The 18,483-nt window shown below is 50.6% G+C and overlaps 9 protein-coding genes across 9 annotated transcripts; 7 read left to right on the plus strand and 2 right to left on the minus strand.

Moving 5' to 3' along the window:
* Positions 1-807: 807 nt before the first annotated feature.
* On the minus strand, positions 808-2,164 carry J7T55_010393 (uncharacterized protein; the record flags this gene model as incomplete). Its single annotated transcript, XM_053144931.1, has 3 exons — positions 808-956; positions 1,235-1,672; positions 2,155-2,164. 3 exons carry the CDS (start codon positions 2,162-2,164, stop codon positions 808-810), a joined length of 597 nt encoding a protein of 198 aa, XP_052992240.1.
* A 282-nt stretch (positions 2,165-2,446) lies between these two features.
* J7T55_010394 (uncharacterized protein) lies at positions 2,447-4,212 on the plus strand (the record flags this gene model as incomplete). The annotated part of the gene is made up of 3 exons (XM_053144932.1): positions 2,447-2,465; positions 2,534-3,674; positions 3,756-4,212. The coding sequence occupies 3 exons, from the start codon at positions 2,447-2,449 to the stop codon at positions 4,210-4,212; spliced, it is 1,617 nt and encodes a 538-aa protein (XP_052992241.1).
* A 614-nt stretch (positions 4,213-4,826) lies between these two features.
* J7T55_010395 (uncharacterized protein) lies at positions 4,827-7,752 on the plus strand (the record flags this gene model as incomplete). Its single annotated transcript, XM_053144933.1, has 3 exons — positions 4,827-4,965; positions 5,136-6,237; positions 6,324-7,752. 3 exons carry the CDS (start codon positions 4,827-4,829, stop codon positions 7,750-7,752), a joined length of 2,670 nt encoding a protein of 889 aa, XP_052992242.1.
* Positions 7,753-8,561: 809 nt separating this feature from the next.
* Positions 8,562-9,299, plus strand: J7T55_010396 (glucose-inducible sam-dependent methyltransferase; the record flags this gene model as incomplete). The annotated part of the gene is made up of 1 exon (XM_053144935.1): positions 8,562-9,299. One exon carries the CDS (start codon positions 8,562-8,564, stop codon positions 9,297-9,299), a length of 738 nt encoding a protein of 245 aa, XP_052992243.1.
* Positions 9,300-9,639: 340 nt separating this feature from the next.
* Positions 9,640-10,755, plus strand: J7T55_010397 (uncharacterized protein; the record flags this gene model as incomplete). The annotated part of the gene is made up of 1 exon (XM_053144936.1): positions 9,640-10,755. One exon carries the CDS (start codon positions 9,640-9,642, stop codon positions 10,753-10,755), a length of 1,116 nt encoding a protein of 371 aa, XP_052992244.1.
* Positions 10,756-11,815: 1,060 nt separating this feature from the next.
* Positions 11,816-12,757, plus strand: J7T55_010398 (sam-dependent methyltransferase; the record flags this gene model as incomplete). The annotated part of the gene is made up of 1 exon (XM_053144937.1): positions 11,816-12,757. One exon carries the CDS (start codon positions 11,816-11,818, stop codon positions 12,755-12,757), a length of 942 nt encoding a protein of 313 aa, XP_052992245.1.
* A 99-nt stretch (positions 12,758-12,856) lies between these two features.
* On the minus strand, positions 12,857-13,501 carry J7T55_010399 (uncharacterized protein; the record flags this gene model as incomplete). The annotated part of the gene is made up of 2 exons (XM_053144938.1): positions 12,857-13,119; positions 13,435-13,501. 2 exons carry the CDS (start codon positions 13,499-13,501, stop codon positions 12,857-12,859), a joined length of 330 nt encoding a protein of 109 aa, XP_052992246.1.
* Positions 13,502-13,937: 436 nt separating this feature from the next.
* Positions 13,938-15,074, plus strand: J7T55_010400 (alcohol dehydrogenase; the record flags this gene model as incomplete). Its single annotated transcript, XM_053144939.1, has 2 exons — positions 13,938-14,292; positions 14,359-15,074. 2 exons carry the CDS (start codon positions 13,938-13,940, stop codon positions 15,072-15,074), a joined length of 1,071 nt encoding a protein of 356 aa, XP_052992247.1.
* Positions 15,075-15,970: 896 nt separating this feature from the next.
* On the plus strand, positions 15,971-18,478 carry J7T55_010401 (uncharacterized protein; the record flags this gene model as incomplete). The annotated part of the gene is made up of 1 exon (XM_053144940.1): positions 15,971-18,478. One exon carries the CDS (start codon positions 15,971-15,973, stop codon positions 18,476-18,478), a length of 2,508 nt encoding a protein of 835 aa, XP_052992248.1.
* Between the last annotated feature and the right edge of the window lie 5 nt (positions 18,479-18,483).

Here is an 18,483-nt window from a genome sequence, read left to right on the forward strand (position 1 = left end):
GCAGCGGGCGATGAGAGGAAGTGAAATGCGGCTCTTCGCATTTGTACTGGTAGCTCTTGCGTGGGTAAACTATTGCGCAGCACCCAGCAAGCAAATGGTAGTGGTCTCAATCTTGGAGGGAAAAAGGTTTGCAGGCAGTAGCCGAAAGCGAGACGACTTTGTCTGCCCCATTTTTGAAACAAGCGAAGAGCTCAGATCCTAAAAGCAAGCATCTCTTTGAAAATAGTGTTCTTCTTGATTCCAGCAAACGTAATGACCCAGAATTAGACGGTCAGATCTGGTATTAGGCAACTAATGTAGTACGAGGCCTTGCGCGTCCAGGCCACAACTGCCAAACGGCCCAGTCAAAAGTCAGGGTAGCAGCAGTCACAAGCACAAGCCAAGTTATCTAATGTCAAAAATTTGCGATGCTCATCTCGAGACCAGTTGCAGGTAACTCAATCATTTCCGTCGCCGACTCCATCATGAGCCAGAGTACTCGCCCCGAAATACCACAACTTTGATGACATCTGTGGAAAAAGTGGACAAACCCCAGCCTACCGGCGTGTCCCAGAATAAATCGCACGCGTAATACCATATCAAGCAGGAGAAATCCAAGATCCAATAGATGATCAAGCAGATGACTGAGTTCGCAAGACCCTGGTCGTTAAGAAGCATCACACAGCACAACGGCACAAGAGCACATGTCGATAGTCCATCGCAGTATAGTTGAGTCCAAGCCTCTTCCATAATCATGTCGGTGCATTGCACATGTGTGTGTGGTGTCTATCACAAAACCGCTTGGCGCTGTCTTGCGAGCCATGTCGATTATGAAATGCCGATCAAAATCCACATCTCGGCAAGCCCAAATCCAGAGACGCTTACAGCCATGAAGTCCGCTTTGGTATATTTCCAGTAATCGTCTGTGACTGTGGATGACTTTTGGCATTTGCGCTGGGCTTGAGGAGAGGCTGGCACTGGGGTTCATAAGAAGCAATTCATGACTGAAGTTGTCGTTGATCCCTGTTGTGAGAAACCGAAGGCGATTCAAAAAGGGAATTACGTGACCGCAAACACCACGACAAAATCGTCCGATATCGTCTCTACGTATTACGCAGCTGATGTCTGTGCGGCACTCCCACGTTGGGTCATGGATATCTTCGACCACTGCGAATTCCATCAGTAATCAACGAATCGTGCTCAATCGTGCACCTGAGTGAGAATTTAAGATATATAGGTGGCCGGGGAAACTTACCTCTATGCGTCACGAAGCATAGGCTTTCATATTTTCGATGGAAGACTGGTATTTGGTCGACTAGAACGGCAGTGTCGCGCGGGAACTCGGGAGAAAAGCCGCGGGAAACAACGAAAACAAGCCCCGCCCGAAGAATTGTCTCTTTGGCTTCCTCGAAAACCTGGCGATTGGCGAAGAGAATGTTGGTGTGGATTTGGGCGTCGACATTGATATTCCGCAGCCGGTTATCGATGGTATTGGTCGGGAAAGACGGTGCGAAAAGTACGTGGTCGTATACCATGTCTCGAAGCTCGGCCGGGAGATGAAGGAACCGAAATGGCTTGTGAACAGTTTCCGAGCCCATTTCCTGGATATCGCACTTGACCGTGCCAGTTGCGGGTATGAAAAGGGTCCACGGGTATGATGAGTCTGGGTAAGTAGCAGAGTCGACGTTTGAGGCTTGGCGATGTCTAGATCGGGATACATATGGGGAAATATGTTTCAGATGTGATTGGGGTTGAATTGGATGAATTTCTTGTGTAGGATTTCTCCCAATTTGATTTACGGTCAATTCTCAGCTAGCTCTTCAACTATATCGTGAAGGCTAATCAGGTGATGCCACAACTCATATTGCTCAGAGAGAAATTGCCATTTAACCGCTAGTCTAAGACACAGAAAGTTCTCAGGGTCTCTTTTCAAATATTTGATGCACTTAAGCTCCGCCAGCCTTCCCCATAGGTAAAGGGTGGTTTGGCATAGACGTGCGCTTAACAATCTTAACAAGAGTTCGAAGAGTCCCTTTTCAAACCCTACCTGTCGCCACGCTAAAAAGACCGTATAAACACTGTACCAATTTTAGCCAGCTTGAAAGTCACAATCACAGGAGCTGCTTCAATCATCATAAAGTCGATTTGAATGAACAGATTTCATTCTACGCATACCGTAGGCCATGTGCTCTACTGTTTGATATCCAAAGATCAGGAGATGATTGGCAAATGATACCCTGGGTATTGCAAAGATCTTTAGCTATTTTGCTTATGCACTTCAAAAGCCAGGTTGAAATTCCAATTGAATATTCTCAACCGTACCTGATTTCTTAAAATGAATAGATGCACGTCGATCAACATTGACCCCTGACCATGATGGTAGAAGATCGCAGCCCTGTATGATAAAATCAATGTTGATAAATGGTGTGTGCAACATGATTAATGCTGTCTTCATTTCCTGTATGAAATGTCGACTGGTTCAGAAGGTATGAGCTCTAAACACCTGAAGACTTGGGATGGCTGATACTCAACCCATCAATTGCGTAACTTTCAGTTAATGCAAACGGTGTGGGCAGGTGCTACTCTCGCTTCCTGTTTGCAATGAAACTCACCCACCGCAAGCTTTGTATGCTATCCTCCGTCAAAACAATACTGCAAGATCACTGCAGTAAACTCTCGCTGATACCCGCCCTCTCTCTGCCACTCCAAAGAAGCATGGATCCATGCATATCGTGCCACGACCAGCTCAAGCAGCTACTTCTCTCAGTGCCTGCCGACGAGCTCCGACTTGATGGCCTGAGTGAAATCGACAGACTTCAACAAGGTTTCAAGGCCTTTCAGCTTGATTCTAAGCCCGATTCAGGAGAAGCCAGTGCGCCAAATGACGCTGCTCCTCTGATCACTTTGAGGAAATTGCCGGGCAGAGGGATCGGTCTCGTTGCGACACGTCGCATCCCTGCCGGCAGCATCATTTTCAAAGAAAAGGCCGTTTTGGCCCTCCCAGTCCGCGAAGACGGGGCCGTTTATTCTGACTTCTTCACAAAGCTTGTGGGTGATTACAACAAGTTGCCACCTGGGACGCGCCAGCGTATCTTGGGCCTCCATGCATACACTCGACCCGACCTTGAGAGTGCCGTGCGTAAATTTCTCGCCGCGGGCAAGGGCAATGTTAAGCTCACCAAGCGTCAAGCGGACTTCCTCATTCATTTGAACTCGATTTGCGCGACCAATTCGTTTGGCGGTGCAAAGCTGTCGTCCACGATGCTGTACCTCGGGACCAGTCGGATCAACCACTCCTGCATTCCCAACTGCGAGCATTCGCACGGATCGGAGAAAAATCTCGACTATGTTACAATCCACGCCATTCGCGATATCCACCCGGACGAGGAGATTACAGTGACATACCTCGACGTCTACGATCCGCGCGACAAACGAAGAGCTGACACGGAGCGCGTCTGGGGCTTCGTATGCAACTGCCCAGCCTGCGATTATGCCAACCCTCTCATCGACACGACCATACACGAGAGCCGAATAGCCGAATACCGCCGACTCAGGCTTGAGTCTTGCCTTACAATATCTATGGACGTCCGTTCCATCCCATTGCCACTTGAGGATCTTGATGAGGCGCTTCGTCGGTCAATTCGTCGAGCTGTGATCACAGAGTCCATCAGCGACAACCAAAGTGTTTTGGAGAAGTGAGTTTGAGGATCCATACATATGGTTTTCTTCATTGAATGAAGCTGCTAGCTAACAATTCACTCATCGCTTACTAATAGATACATTCTCTCGGCCGGAATTTGCGAATGCAAATGGCTTCTAACAGGCGATGAGCGAGACATCAAGACCCAAATCAGCTTTTTGGAGCCAGCTCTGGCCCTGACGAAGAAGTTCCCTTTCACCCACACAGGTCGGGAAAGAAACGGTGATGTAGGACTAAAACTGCAATCAGCAAGAGCCAGACTGGGTAGTACGGGAAAAGCGCAGTGGGCGCAACTTCGGAAATATGGAGTCCTCGTGCCGCGAGGGGACAAACATGTCACGGCGCAGATTGCCTTGGGTGCCAAGCTTTCGGACGGGAAACATGCTATGGATTTCATCGACGGTAGAATACCGCTCAAGGATCTGCCTGCAGAGCTGCGGGCCCTTGTGACCGCGTCTGGTCACAGTCTCGAGGAGATTCTCAAGGTGGCCCGAGAAGAGTTGACCAGACCCCAAGTGGAAGGAGATGTGTGAGAATGGGTGATGATTAACGAGTAGCCAAGCAAGAGGCTAGAACCTGGAATGCGAGATATAGGAATACCGATTCTCGGGTTGGCAATATGAACGCGCTGCTTTTTGTTTCCAGCTCCCTACCAATGAGCACTACTTTGAGCTGCGAGAACAGACGTCCTGGCATATCTCCCTCAAACGTGGCAACTATTAAGGCCATGGGGTTCATGATGGTGTCGAGCTGCCAAGTCTGGCGACAACGACATGTCGCTCTACTTTCATAGCCGTTCCTGAGCCGCTGATTGAGAAAGCGACTCAGCCCTCCCTTTATCTGCCTGTCGCCCTTGACTTATTGGTGATCTCGGACTACGAAGCATAGCGACATTTTCAAATATCTCGATGACAAGGGCAGGTCCCAACCAAATATGTTTGTTTTCCTCATAAGGGCCGTATCTAGCTTAAAGGGCTGACTATTGGTCAAATCATTGCACTTGACTCAGGTGAGTCTACCCAGCAGGAACCAAGTTTGGGACAACAGCTCTTTACACCTCCACTGCGAATCGATGCTTGAGTTGCGCTCTTCTTAATGACTCTTCAAATCAGGAGACACTTCTCCACCCGTATATTTGAACTGAACAATGCCAGTCTCGGAGGGAACAGGCGGAGGCCTGCCTGGGGATGTCAGCACGAGCGCCACGTGTACAGCAGCACCCATGCACCCAATCATATTCCAAGAATGCCCTCAATTCTGCTTTACCCAACAAGCGAAAATAAGCGGTCTCGCTTGTGCAGCACTGCCTCCAGTTTTGAGGCAGGCTGTCGGTCGTTCTAAATTCTGATTCTTAACGTTTCACTCCGTCCTTTGTCCACTTCTATCTGACCAAGATGCCTGATTGAAACCATTATCGAATTTTTCCAACTGCTATCTCTAATGGCTGAAGTGGCAGGTCTGGTCTTGGGGGCGGTTGGGCTGGTCGGCCTCATCGGCGCTTTCAAAGACACAATTGAGCTCTTTTCCCTCATCACAGCTTCTCAAAACTTCAATCAGGAGCTCCTGGTGACCATCTCGAAGCTCGACATTGAGAAACTGATCCTCCTACACTGGGCAGATCGAGTCCGACTCTTGCGAACAGACCATGATTCAAGATTGTCGGACCCAACCACTCAGCAAGGCGTGAGTTTGATACTGAACCGCATCGAGAAACTCTTGTCGGATGCCCACGACCTTACCAATAAATATGGCCTTTGTGAAGTATCACGTGAAGAGTCTTCAAGCTTGTCAAGAAGCCCCACCTTGATGAGCAGCTATCGGATGCAGCGATTCTCTTCGTCCTTTCGACAGCTCAGACTGACTATCGCACCTCGCACCAAATCGACAATGACGAACAAAGTACAGTGGGCGATTAAAGATCGGGACAAGTTTGAAGATCTGCTCAAAGAGCTTAGCCGACTCACTTATAAGTTGAATTTGTTGGTTCCCGCTCAAGGAAATCCTGAAACAGACCACCCAAGTGGTCTTGGCTGTGAGCATGTTCAAATGCAGACAGAAATACCAACGCCTTTTGTCGACCGTACGAAGGCCATACCGGTTGAATCCTTGGAAGGGACCAGGAAAGACAAGACTCATGAGTACTCGTCATATTCAGCCGCCCAGATTGCACAAGATGCTCATTGCGTTGCGAATACGAATGACCTCAAGGTCGCTTTATTGGCTGCGGAGAAGCAAAAGGCTATCTTTGCCGGGCCCATAAATGCGGAGCTGCTCCATCGCGAGGCGCTCTGCAAGAGAATACTGAACAAAATATGGTTCCGAATGATGGATGACAGAAAGGAATCCGTATTGCCAGCGCACATTAGCACTTTGGAGTGGGCACTCCACCCTCCCGAGCAGGGCTGCCTCTGGGACGACTTCTCTCACTGGCTACAGTCAGGCTCTGGCATTTACTGGGTCTCAGGAAAGGCCGGCAGCGGGAAGTCGACCCTGATCAAGCATTTATACTCCCATCCAGATGTTCCAAGCCTTCTTTCGCAGTGGTCAGGCGACAATAAGTGCATATTGATCAGCTACTTCTTCTAAAACGCTTCAAGATAGTTGCATCAAGTCGGCCGATTCCTGAGTGTGTGCTTGCTTTCAGAAATTGCCCAGGCTTGAGACTTGAGGATCTGAACCGGGGTGACATCACGCGATACGTCAAGCACACAATTGGGGAGCACGAGTATATGAAAAGGCTCTCGTCAAAATACCCTGGTCAGGCGCAAGTCATACTAGACGACCTTGTCGAGAAATCATCCGGAGTCTTTCTCTGGGTTGTTTTGGCCTGCAGATCCCTCATTTCCGGTTTCGCAGACTACGACCGGTTACCAGAACTTCGTCGTCGTGTGGACGATCTGCCGCGCGAGCTTTGGGACCTCTTCGACCACATGTTGCGGAAAATAAACGCACGGCATCAGGAGCACGGGGCCAAACTCCTTCGTACTTTGCATTTGCACAAGAAGGATGAAAGAATGCATCCAGGCGGGCTACCAATAACTGCAATGAGCATGGCAATGAGCGAGGGCGACGCGAGCGATATCTACCGGAAGTGGCCACAAGAGGAAAAGCCACATTACTACGAAGAAGTAAGTGGACGGCTTAGGAGCCGCACAGGGGGATTACTTGAAATACAATTACGGAAGGAACATGGATCTCTTACGAACGCTGATGGTGCTATCGTGGAGTTCATGCACCGCACCGTCTTCGAGTTTCTAGATGATCCTAAGGTATGGGAGTTGAAAGGATTACGAATAAGCGACGACGCATTCTCGGAAGCTGCAGAAATTTCGGTGTTGAAACTTCACGGCAGTGTCCGCCTCTTGGATGACCAACACGAAAATATGGCTTGGGCTATGTTGAACGAGGGCTTCGAATGGGGTACTATTGCAGATCAGGAGAAGCCAGAAGGCCGCGGCAACATCTACTGGAGAATACAACCGGCACTTAATGTGCTGACATATAAAGATGTTCGAGGTTCCTTTTTGCCGCGACTGGTCAAATTCAACGAACACGACAGGAGGGAAGAACATTCTCATGCTAGTCTACTACTGGCCGTTGAGCGCGGTGCAACGAACTACGTCAAGCGGCACCCTGATTTCATTGCAACGGCTGTGAAGACCAAGTTTCTCTGCGGATGTCTGCCTCTACTTTATCCTTTCGTGAGTTTGGACTTCGTCTCTAAACGATTCGAGGGGCGTATCTTGGAAAGAGATGTGGCCATGGTACGATTGTTGCTTGTAGCTGGGTGCAGTCCCAACGCGAAAACTATTCTTACAATCAAAGACCCTTGGACGCACTGGCTCGAAACTCTTCTCAAGTTTTGGCAGAGGTTGGACAAGGCATCCCAGATGGCTGCTATTAAAATCACAGCATCCTTCGTGGAAGCTGGGGCCAACACAATGCCTCTGGGGAGGTCGATGACAGAGTGGACGCATCTGATTTGTGGACAAGGAGAAATGGGACACATCTTTGAGGATGCATTGAAGGCTAGCTTGTCAACCATTGACTGCCAACGGACGAACGAACAGTGAATAGAGCAACTCTTGGGTTACTATGGCGAGGAGAACTGTTGTTATGGCAGAATGAAGCTTGTTGGTTTGGTCGGGGCGAGTGGCGTTAGTATCCTATGACGAAGGTTTGTAAAGTCGAGACTTGGGAGCCCAGGCGTGGTGTTGGATTTCTTCCAGCGAGACCCGTCAAGCTGCACCTCTACTCCCGCATATATTGAGCGTAGTGACTTCATTGATAACCACCTAATGATTCAAGATACTTTTAATGATGCATTCTTTGTCATGTTGGCTTCCATTGCACCACTTCAGCGAATAATTCCGTGAACCTTTTGCGACCGATTCCCACTACCAAAAACACCCGTGGACCATGCCATAATCAGACAAATATTGCAAGTTTCTTGTCATATAAATTCAGATCATCGTTCTTCTTAAGTGGGGCCATTAGTCAACGTTCATGTCTTGATCTTCAAATTTCTAGCCCAATCGCGCGCTTCTTGAAGCCTAGAGCGAAACGCTGAGCGAATCAACACCAATGATTTCGGAGCCATTAGGTCGACAAAGATATACCTAAAAGGTGATATCATCCTCTCATCGAGAATTGTGGCAGAGTCGAGCAGACTCACAGATTTGGTGGCATTCGTTGAGAGCAAGAAGTCAAGGTGATGCTTCTAAACCAGATCATGGATCATGTTAGTGTGAGCACGGACCAACAGCACAGAACATCTTGAAGCCATCACGGACCCACATTTTCTTTCTCTTGACTAAAATTTTACAACCGACAGAAATTTTGACGCACTTGTTGTCCGAAGCCAGCCCAACTAACCGCTGCTATGGCTGTCCCAAGACCTTCAGAATACATCGTACCCACCAGCGAGAAAGAGCATGTCTCTCTTATTATCTCAGAAGCAAGCTGCGAAGCTGAGGGCCTGCACCTTGTCACATGGAGCTCGGCATTCCTCCTCTCCAAGGAGCTGTATAAGCTGCGCATAGAGCGCTCACAGCTCAAAGGCACCACCACTGGCTACTCAATTCTTGAGCTTGGAGCAGGCACGGGTCTCACTGGCATCGCTGCCGCTGCCGTCTGGGGAGGAAGTGCCTTGCTGACAGACTTGCCCACCATCGTCCCTGGCGTGCAAGTGAACGCCGACCTTAATAAGGACGCTGTCACTGCTAAGGGTGGGAGTCTGGCCTGTGGCACACTTGACTGGAATAGCCCGGACACGATACACACCCACAAAACATCTGACGAAAGCCAGCCTGCGTCGATCCAGGTGAACGACGAGACTGCATTTCCCATCATCGTCACAGCAGATACTATGTACACTGAGGATCATCCTCAGTTGCTTAGTCAGACCATTCTGAAGTGTCTACGGAGGACAAAAGATGCTCGTGCGATCGTCATGTATGCAATGAGGATTGCGTATATTGATCACATCAGGGAGTTCTGGGAGTTGATGGAGGAGGGAGGCCTTGTTGCTGAGCAAGAGGGCCGGGCCGAGATCGACCTCAAGGACTGGGACGATGAAAAGCTTCACGAGTGGATTGTGTGGAAATGGAAGGACCTTTGAAGCTCAATCGTTGCTCTCAACCGCCTGAAGACATTCTCGGGTGATTGGAAAAGCGAAGGCCCACTCTTCCAATCACGCGCGGCCCGCAAAGTTGGTCATTTGGAGTCCGGGTGCTCTTGATGCGGAGGCACACGGGACTGCTCCTACGCCCCGAGCTCGGCGGGATCGTCTATGCCGAGCCGAACGGAAGATGACTTAGCCGGTCAACCCGCCGTCCCGGAGGCACACCCGGCGATTTGCGACAAGTATTTGTGCTGAGGTACCGTGTCCAAGAATTCCAGCAGATTCTCCATACATCATCTTCGTTCCTGAGATCACCGGGAACATTGAACATTTCACCATGGCTGCCACACCATCACAGCCAGTCATAAGCATTGCCATCATCGGCTCGGGCTTGATAGGTCCAAGACACGCAAGAGCTGTAATACAAGATCCCAATGCCTCGCTGCACTGCATTGTCGACCCCAGTCCGGCAGCTGCTTCAGTTTCAAGCGAGTTGGGAACGACCTGTTATCCTTCTATTCAAGACATGCTAGCATCCTCATCCGGTAAGCCCGACGCAGCCATAGTCTGCACACCTAACAAGACACACGTGGCCCTCTCGAGCGAGCTCCTCTCAGCAGGAATCCACGTTCTTTGCGAAAAGCCTCTGTCCGTCGACATACCCACTGGACAGTCCCTTGTTGCACACGCCAAGGCACACCCCAGCCTTAGTCTGCTCGCCGGCCATCACCGACGTTTCAACCCCTATGTAGTGGCAACAAAACGCATACTGGCCTCGGAGACACATTCAATTGGCCAGATCACAGCGGTCTCCGGTCTCTGGACTCTGTATAAGCCGCCGTCCTATTTCGATCCGCCGACGGAGTGGCGCCGCAGCGGCGAGAGCGGAGGCCCAGTGTGGATCAACCTGATTCACGAGATCGATATATTGCACTATATACTGGGCAGCAAGATCGTGTGTGTCGCTGCCTTCGAGGCTCCCAAGCGCCGTGGTCATGATGCGGAAGAGGGAGGAGCCATACTACTGCATTTTGACAACGGGGTGGTTGGGACCTTTCTACTAAGCGACGCGGTTGTGAGCCCGCACGCGTTCGAGATGGGCACCGGAGAGAACCCAGTCATTCCAAGGACTGGGAAGGATGTGTATCGGATTTTCGGCACGGATGGCACGTTGAGCGTACCCGACCTGAGGCGGAGCTTCTACAACACGGAAAATGGCGTGGAGAAGTCGTGGAACAACCAGTTGAGTGAAGTCACCGAGACGCTACAGGACTGGCTGAGCGAGGACGAGAGGAGCAAGATTCCGTTTGAGCTGCAGGTTGCACACTTCATCAGGGTCATCAGGGGTGATGAGAAGCCGGTGTGCACTGGGGAGGATGGGTTGGCGGCTGTGAAGGTAGCAGAGGCCGTGAGGACGGCGCTACGGACGGGTGGTGTGGTTGATGTGAAGTGAGAGGAGGCTTGGAGGAGGATAAGTTCTGATTGGATAGCGAGCCATACTCTCTGCTCTCGGCATTATCTTAAAACACCATTGAGCGAGTTCAAGGATTCCACGTCTTCCAGTGCTAACTTATAGAAGAGAATTGGGCTTTGCTGATCAGCTTGGATTTGCACGCCTTACTACAATTGCATGAGAAGTCGTCAGCGAAAATGACCATGCGTTCGATACAAACAAATCAACAGAATGTGCTTCTCTATGTGCCATCCGATATGGTTCTTATCGCTGCTCGCTTCTGGCTGTGCTCAATAATAATTACTCGGCCAAAAGCAATGGTTGGAAATTTTGGCCGTTGTGTAGGCGGGTCTAGCACGCTAAGGTCAACAGCTGTCTGTTTCAAGCGAAATGCTACCCCTCCCCTGTCAGTCGATTTCAAGACGTGAAATTCTGCAATTTTGAAAATTTCGTCTCTTTCGAAATAGCCTTTTAAAAAAATAAAAAATATACTGTATTAAAGATCTAATAAAGAAGATTATAGAAATAAAATTTTTATTAAATAGAAAAATTGATATGCTTAAATATTCTCAGATAAAGTATGAAAATGGGATTGATTTTTGATTAACAGGGGGGGGGGTAGCATTTCGCTTGACTGCCAAGACTTTCAAATGCACACAAAGTGGAAATTTAACGTGTGTAGGAGGGACTGAAGACGGACAGGGGGGGGGTAGCATTTCGCTTGACACAGACAGAGGATCAACAGTAGTACGGCGGTGTAGCCCTAAAATCGAATAGCGCCGTGCGTTGACTCACTTTCGTACTAAAACATGACTGCTGCACCTCAATCCAAAGGATCCGAACATGAATCTAGACCTTCGAGAACTTGAATGACTCACCAGAAATCTGCGAAACGATTCAAGAGGACGAATATTGCAAAGTCAGGCCCATAATATACAAAGCAATTAAAGAAGAGACGACCCGGCTCAGAGCGACTGGTGTGTTGTCTACGAGTGCAATACACGCCTATTCACGCGGGTCGGCAGTATAAACCCTAAATAATACAACCACACCGTGAAAAATGGCTACTTCAAACACTGTCCTCTCACTCTCATCAGCCGAAAAGATAGCCTCCTACCAACTCCTCCCGCCCAACGGCCTGGTCAGCGAGGCAGCTCAGGCAGCTCACCGCATCAACCTGCTCAATAGCTGGGGACCAGATGTGATCAAGCCCGGAAGCCGAATCCTCGAGATAGGCTGCGGGCAGGGCAACTGCACGGCCGTGCTGGCCGAGGCGGTTGGTCCGAGTGGCCATGTCGATGCATACGACCCAGCCCCGCCAGATTACGGCTCCCCATTCACGCTCGCGGAGGCACAAGGTCACATCTCACAGAGCGAAATTGGCAATAGGATAACGTGGCATCGTGAAAAGCCATGGCAGCAAGAGGTGTCGAATCCAGATGGAGAGGTGGAGCCCAAACAAGAATGGGACGTCGTCGTTCTGGCCCACTGTGTCTGGTACTTCAAGCAGCGCGATGAGCTTTCGAATATCATGAACCTCCTGAAGTCGAAAGTTAGGAAGGGTGGTAAGGTATGTATCGCGGAATATGCGCTGCACGCCACGGCAAAAGCGGCCTGGCCTCACGTCCTGGCTGCCTTGGCAACGGGAACCTTGCAGGCGCTCGGAAGTGAGGACAGCTCAGAGAATATACAGGCACCTCTTAGTCCTGAGCAGATTAAGAGAATTGCTCGGGACCAAGATTGGAACCTTGACAGTGACGCAGTGCTTGTTCCCAAGGAAGGTCTTTTGGATGGGAGGTGGGAAGCGGGATCCGTGGCTAGTGAGTATTTCTCAAAAGAGGTGGACCGCGTCGTTTCTGGTGAGGATTGGAAGTCAATTGCGATCTTGAAAGCCATGCGTGCTTCTGTACTGGTAGCGGTGGACGCCATTGGTGGTGTAAAGGAGACACGAACGATGGATGTGTGGACAGGCGTCTTTTCCGTGGACAAGGGACAAAAATGATGAAAAAGCAGACAGGGAACCAAGACGTCACTTTCAGTAAGAAGCATGTTTACTTTCAAGCAGTTGACTTTGAGTGGTGTCTTCATCAAGTCAAGACGATTATTGCGCATCGATCAGTTGACACATTCCTGCGTCCATGAGTTTGATGTCGTACTCAACCCTCAAGAGTGCATGGCTCCGCAAGAGCCCTGGCGTCATTTGTTCGTGTGATTGATAGACCGGCTTACCACGGTACTCCATAGCTTTATCTTTGCGCAAGCCGCATAGCACTGCCTGGTGGGTCGGCTGAGGCCTCACCGTGGAGTGAACTACAAAACCTGGCAGTGGTCCGATACCCAGTGGAGCCGAGGTTGAGCCGCGGACTTTGTAGGAGTTAAGGAGGAGTTAATGATCTTGGCTTAAATCCCCAACATCAATGTGGCAGAACCTTCGCTTGAGATGGCTCTCTGTGTGATCGGCTCCATAGAAGTGTGACATTACAGTGCAACATATACCAACCTCAGCGTGGGCGCATCGGGGGAACAAATTCAGCCATGTCGTTCTTTTGCCAACCCCGTAGCCCCATTTGTGTGTAAATTCAAGGTATCATCCACCCGCTCGCTCGATGTGATCGCATTCAGAGACTATTTCTTTGCTTTTTGCGCGGAACATCCGATTCGAGGACAACGGGTACTCACGTACAATAGCAGGACCTGTGTAGAGTTCGGGGACGAGGGTATCCCCAGGATAAAAGCCAATCAGCATTTTGATGGTACTTTGGGTATGATTCAAGAAAACAATGGTTGTATGCCACCGAGCCCGACGAATTTCGGCCTCGCATGCCGCTAGATACGGAAGTATACGCGTGTTCGTCCCCAGTTGATCTTGGCTTTGTGACGACATGTTGTACGAGATCCACAGCCAGATAAGTCATACCAAGCAATCACACCCTTTCACGGAAGAAGATGTAACTCGAAAAGATAAGGATTGTTTGGTGGAGTTTGTAGTCAGTCGACTTACATGGCATCCAAAAAGCCCGAAATGTTAACGCCGCAACCTGGAATGCTCAGTCAAACACGGCACATGGAACGTATATTGATCTCAAAGACTATATAAGTCCCATGGTAACGTAGAAATGACGCTTGATGATGAATGCTAGATTGCAAAGCAAGAAGACACCCTTCTACTCCGAGCTATCAAGATGAACGCAACTATGCGTGGTGTGGCCATGATTGGCACTGCATACAATGTTTCCGTTCTTGACTTCCCGCGGCCTGTCCTCCAAAATACCACCGATGCCATTGTTCGCATTACAGCTGCTGCAATCTGCGGTTCCGACCTTCACTTCTACCACGAAGCGTCAGGATCGCCCTCTGATCCATTCGCCTTAGGCCACGAGGCCATCGGATACATCGACGAAATTGGCACAGGCGTTCAGTCTTTGTCTGTTGGAGAATACGTCATCGTCCCAGACAATGCAAATGACGGCCATTACACAGCGGGACCTGATCTGCCCAACTCCTTTGGTACCAACGCCGAACTTGGAGGATGCCAAGGTATGTTTTGACTCCCTTGAGAAAACAAACTGGTTTGGATACCTCATCTAACTTAACATTTCGCAGCCGAGTATGTCCGAGTCCCCTATGCCGACTCCTCGCTCATTCCCGTCCCTGTGAACGCCAGCAATACCACTGAGACCCTATATGACTACCTCGTTATATCCGATGTCTTCGCCACCGGCTGGAAGGGACTGGACTACTCGACTTTCCAGCCCGGCGACACTGTTGCCGTGTTTGGTGCCGGAGCCGTCGGCCTCTGCGCTTCTTACGCCGCCATGCTGCGCGGCGCTTCTAAGGTCTATACGATCGACCGCGTGCAGAGGAGACTCGACCTGGCCGAATCTATCGGCGCCATTCCCATTAACTACGAAGAGTCCGACCCTGTCGCGCAGATCATGGCTCTCGAGCCAAACGGCGTCACCCGGAGCGTCGATGCGGTAGGCTTCGAGGCGCGGAACGCGGCGGGAGAATTGCAGTTCTCCGTTGTGCTCGACAATGCAGTGGCTGTCACGATCCCGTACGGCGGGATCGGCATGCTGGGTGTCTATCACTCGAACCAGACTTTCCCAGTCGGTGCTTTCTGGGGTAAAGGGCTCAGTATGGGGAGCGGCATTGTGCTGCCGCTTCAGTTTGCAGACGAGTTGGTGCAGCTCGTGTCCTCTGGTAGAGCTTCGCCTGGTTTTGTTATCAGTGCTACTATCGGTATCGAAGAGGCTCCCGAGTATTATTCTCGTTTTGATAGGCACGAGGAGTCCAAGGTAGTCATTCGATTTCCTTGAGAACAATAAATTGGGTCTTTCTTTGAGAGCAAGGGGTTTGAGGGGGCACGGATTGTGTGCAGAGTAGACAGATGAGAGTCTTATGAGCTTCTTTAATGACCTGGTTCGTCGGTTCACATGAAGCCAGGCGACCGAGACTTGCATGGCGTACCCGAATCTAGTTGAATACTACCGATATATTCTGCAAAATACTTAAACAGCTCCGGAGGTCTGATCAATCATCCCATCGTGATCTATAGAGGTCACCATCACCCAACCTCGGCAGTAGCATACAAGCGTTGTTATGAACATTATTACTCCCAGGGAAGGGACTCCTCACATTCACTGCAGACTATACGGTACCAAGAGGCACCCAAGGGATCTTGATAAAGGTTTAAGAGTTTTATTAATTATATCTGTGTGTTTAATTAGGGCAGTCTCTGCATTAAGCAAAATTAATATTATCGTCAAGATTTTACCATTAGTTGGCGCAATGCATATTAAATCTTGTAGACGTTGAATGGGTTGAGGTGGGGGTAGGGCAGTCTTAGAACGAGGGACTCGGTCGGTGTAGACTGAGTTCAGCCCTGACTTGCCAGCGCTGTTTATGAAAGGATGCAAGCTTTACCTACATAGGACGATACAATAGGTGTTCACAAGCCTCAATCATCGCTCTAATCCAAATACAACAGGTCAGGAGTATTGTGGTGCCGACTAAATCGACCAGGATGTTGATCTACTCCGTCGGACTGGTACACGTCATAAGAGTCCCTGGCCCCGGCTTATCAGATTCATCGGGCTTATCTTTCTTTCGGGCAAATAACCCGCCGCCATTGACTAAAGAACTCTATCTCCCGTTCACATGTCTCATGTGAATTTGTGAATTGAAGCAACAGTCTCCCGCCATTGCAATCACCATGGAGCGACGGGGCAGACTGCTGGTCGCTTTATTTGCTGCTGTCGCATTTGTCGTCACCGCCGGCTTTCTTTCAAGACCAGCGCGCAATGACGACCAGCACATTAATGTAGAACCGGCATCGCCAGCGCACTTCAGAGCACCGAAACAGAATGTTTGGTCCGACCTCACGCGACATGAAGCGGATGAGATCTACGGCTTTCTCTGGAAGGAGTGGGCTCATCTCAACCTAACGAGGACGCCAAAAAATGCTACCGACAACTTCATTGTGACACTCGAGGCCTTACAGCCCAACAAGTCCGAAGCGCTTCCATACATGTTTGAGGAAAGAAGCAGTCCGGCCCGATGGGCGAAGGCTGTTCTTTCACATCATTCAGATGATGGCCCTCTCCTGTCGTACTACGCTGTGGGACCGCTTCCTGTCTCGCCGGAAACGAGCGTCGAGCCCCTGGTTTATCCGTTCAACTCGGGCCGTCACTCTGTTCCCAACTTGATGGCAGATTTTCTTGGCAGCGCCCGTTTCGCAATGTCATTAGCAGAGAATATTACCGATATCACGACTGAGCTTCTGGGAGCCAAGGCGAACCTGGAGGATCCATTTGATCCCAACGCCCTGCAGGCCTTCCCGCGTTTCACACGTCTCGAACCTGACCTGGTTGTCGGATGGATACAGTTCTTCAGACCTGGTATGGGCAGCTCTGGACGCACACTGCTTCCGCAAGGACTCTACGTTCGAGTTGATGCGAGCAAGGATATTAGTCAGTGGAAGGTTGGAGAATGGTTCTACAACGGCCAAATGTTCGCCAACGTGGATGAACTCCGCAATGCGATAAGTCGCCCTGACAGTGGCTTCTTGAGGACCCAGCCGAACTTAGACGGCCACTGGACTGACACTGAAGACTTCGACGCTCATCCGGACGGGCGCGAACTACCACCTCCAGTGTCAATCCAGCCACTCGGTCCCCGTTACAAGCTTGATAAGACAGAGAAATTCGTTTCTTGGTTCGGCTTTGAGTTTTATCTTACCAGCACCCAAGCTACGGGAGTCAGTCTATTCGATATCCGCTTCAAAGGGGAACGGGTCATGTACGAGCTGAGCTTGCAGGAAGCCCTGGCGCACTATGCAGGGGATGACCCAATGGCGGGCGGCCAAGAGTTCCTCGACGCGTTCTTCGGCATGGGCACCAATGCCTTTGAGCTGGTTCCTGGTTATGATTGCCCGGCATATGCCGACTACTTGGACACGGAGTTGCACCGCAGCGGTAAGACAGAAAAGCTGCCCAACAACATCTGTGTCTTTGAATTTACCTCGGACTACCTCTTGTCCCGTCACACAGCTCAAAACTCGGTCACTGCATCACGAAACACGTTTTTTACGCTTCGTTCTGTCTCCACTGTTGGTAATTATGACTACACGATCGACTACGTCTTCTACCTCGATGGAGCAATCGAAGTCAAAGTGAGAGCGTCAGGGTATATCTACGGCGCCTTCTACGCCAATAACCCGTATAAAAATGAGGACGAGTACGGCCACCGCGTTCACGACGCCCTGTCATCATCTCTGCACGACCACGTCATAGGCTTCAAGGCAGACCTAGACATCGCTGGCACAGCAAACGACATGGTCCGCCTGGCCGTCGAGCCCACCACGATCAGCTACCCCTGGGACCAGCCGTACGTCAAGGAGCGCAACACCATGCACCTGAAGGAGTACCCAGTGACGCACGAGGCCGGCATGGACTGGCCCAAGAACTCGGGCGAGTTCTTCCTCGTCTACTCGGCCGACGCAAAGAACGCCTGGGGAGAGCGCAAGGGCTACCGCGTCGTGTCTGGCACGGGCATGGCCAACACGCCGCACCTCACCGTGCTCAACTCGACTTCTCTCGGCGACAGTGCGCGGTGGGCCGAGCGGGACATCTGGGTCGTGCGGCAGAAGGACGAGGAGCCTCGTTCCGCAGATCCGCTTAGCTATCTCGACACGCTGAACCCGTTGATCGACTTCAACAAGATTGCAGATGCGGAGAGCCTGGAGCGGGATGATGAGTATGACGGGGATCTTGTTGTGTACTTCAACGTTGGGAGTCACCACGTCCCGCACTCTGGGGATATCCCAAACACGCTCATGCACACTAGCGCTTCGAGCGTCATGTTCGTGCCGCATAACTTTGCGGACCGGGACCCCAGTCGCGAGAGCGTCCAGGGTGTGAGGCTGCAGCTGAAGGGGACAAAGAGTGGTGGCTTCGCTGGGTTCCCGGATCCTGATGAGGATGAAGACCATCATTCGGGTAGCGAGGACCTGAGAAGCCGGGAGAAGAGGAGTGAAAAGAAGAAGAAGGGCGGATATAAGCTACACGAGGGCGCCAATTACTTTGGCACTCCGTACACGGAAGGAGTGCATATATCTCTGGGAGAGATGGAGCCGGACCTGGAGAAGAGATATCAGAGCGAGGAGATCAGAGTTAGCGATCTCGGGTTGAACGGCAGCGCCGCAGGGCTTTGGATTCCCTGAGACTT

Source organism: Diaporthe amygdali (assembly GCF_026229845.1).
Source record: "Diaporthe amygdali strain CAA958 chromosome Unknown NODE_19_length_847323_cov_64_739301, whole genome shotgun sequence".
Lineage (NCBI taxonomy): Eukaryota > Fungi > Ascomycota > Sordariomycetes > Diaporthales > Diaporthaceae > Diaporthe > Diaporthe amygdali.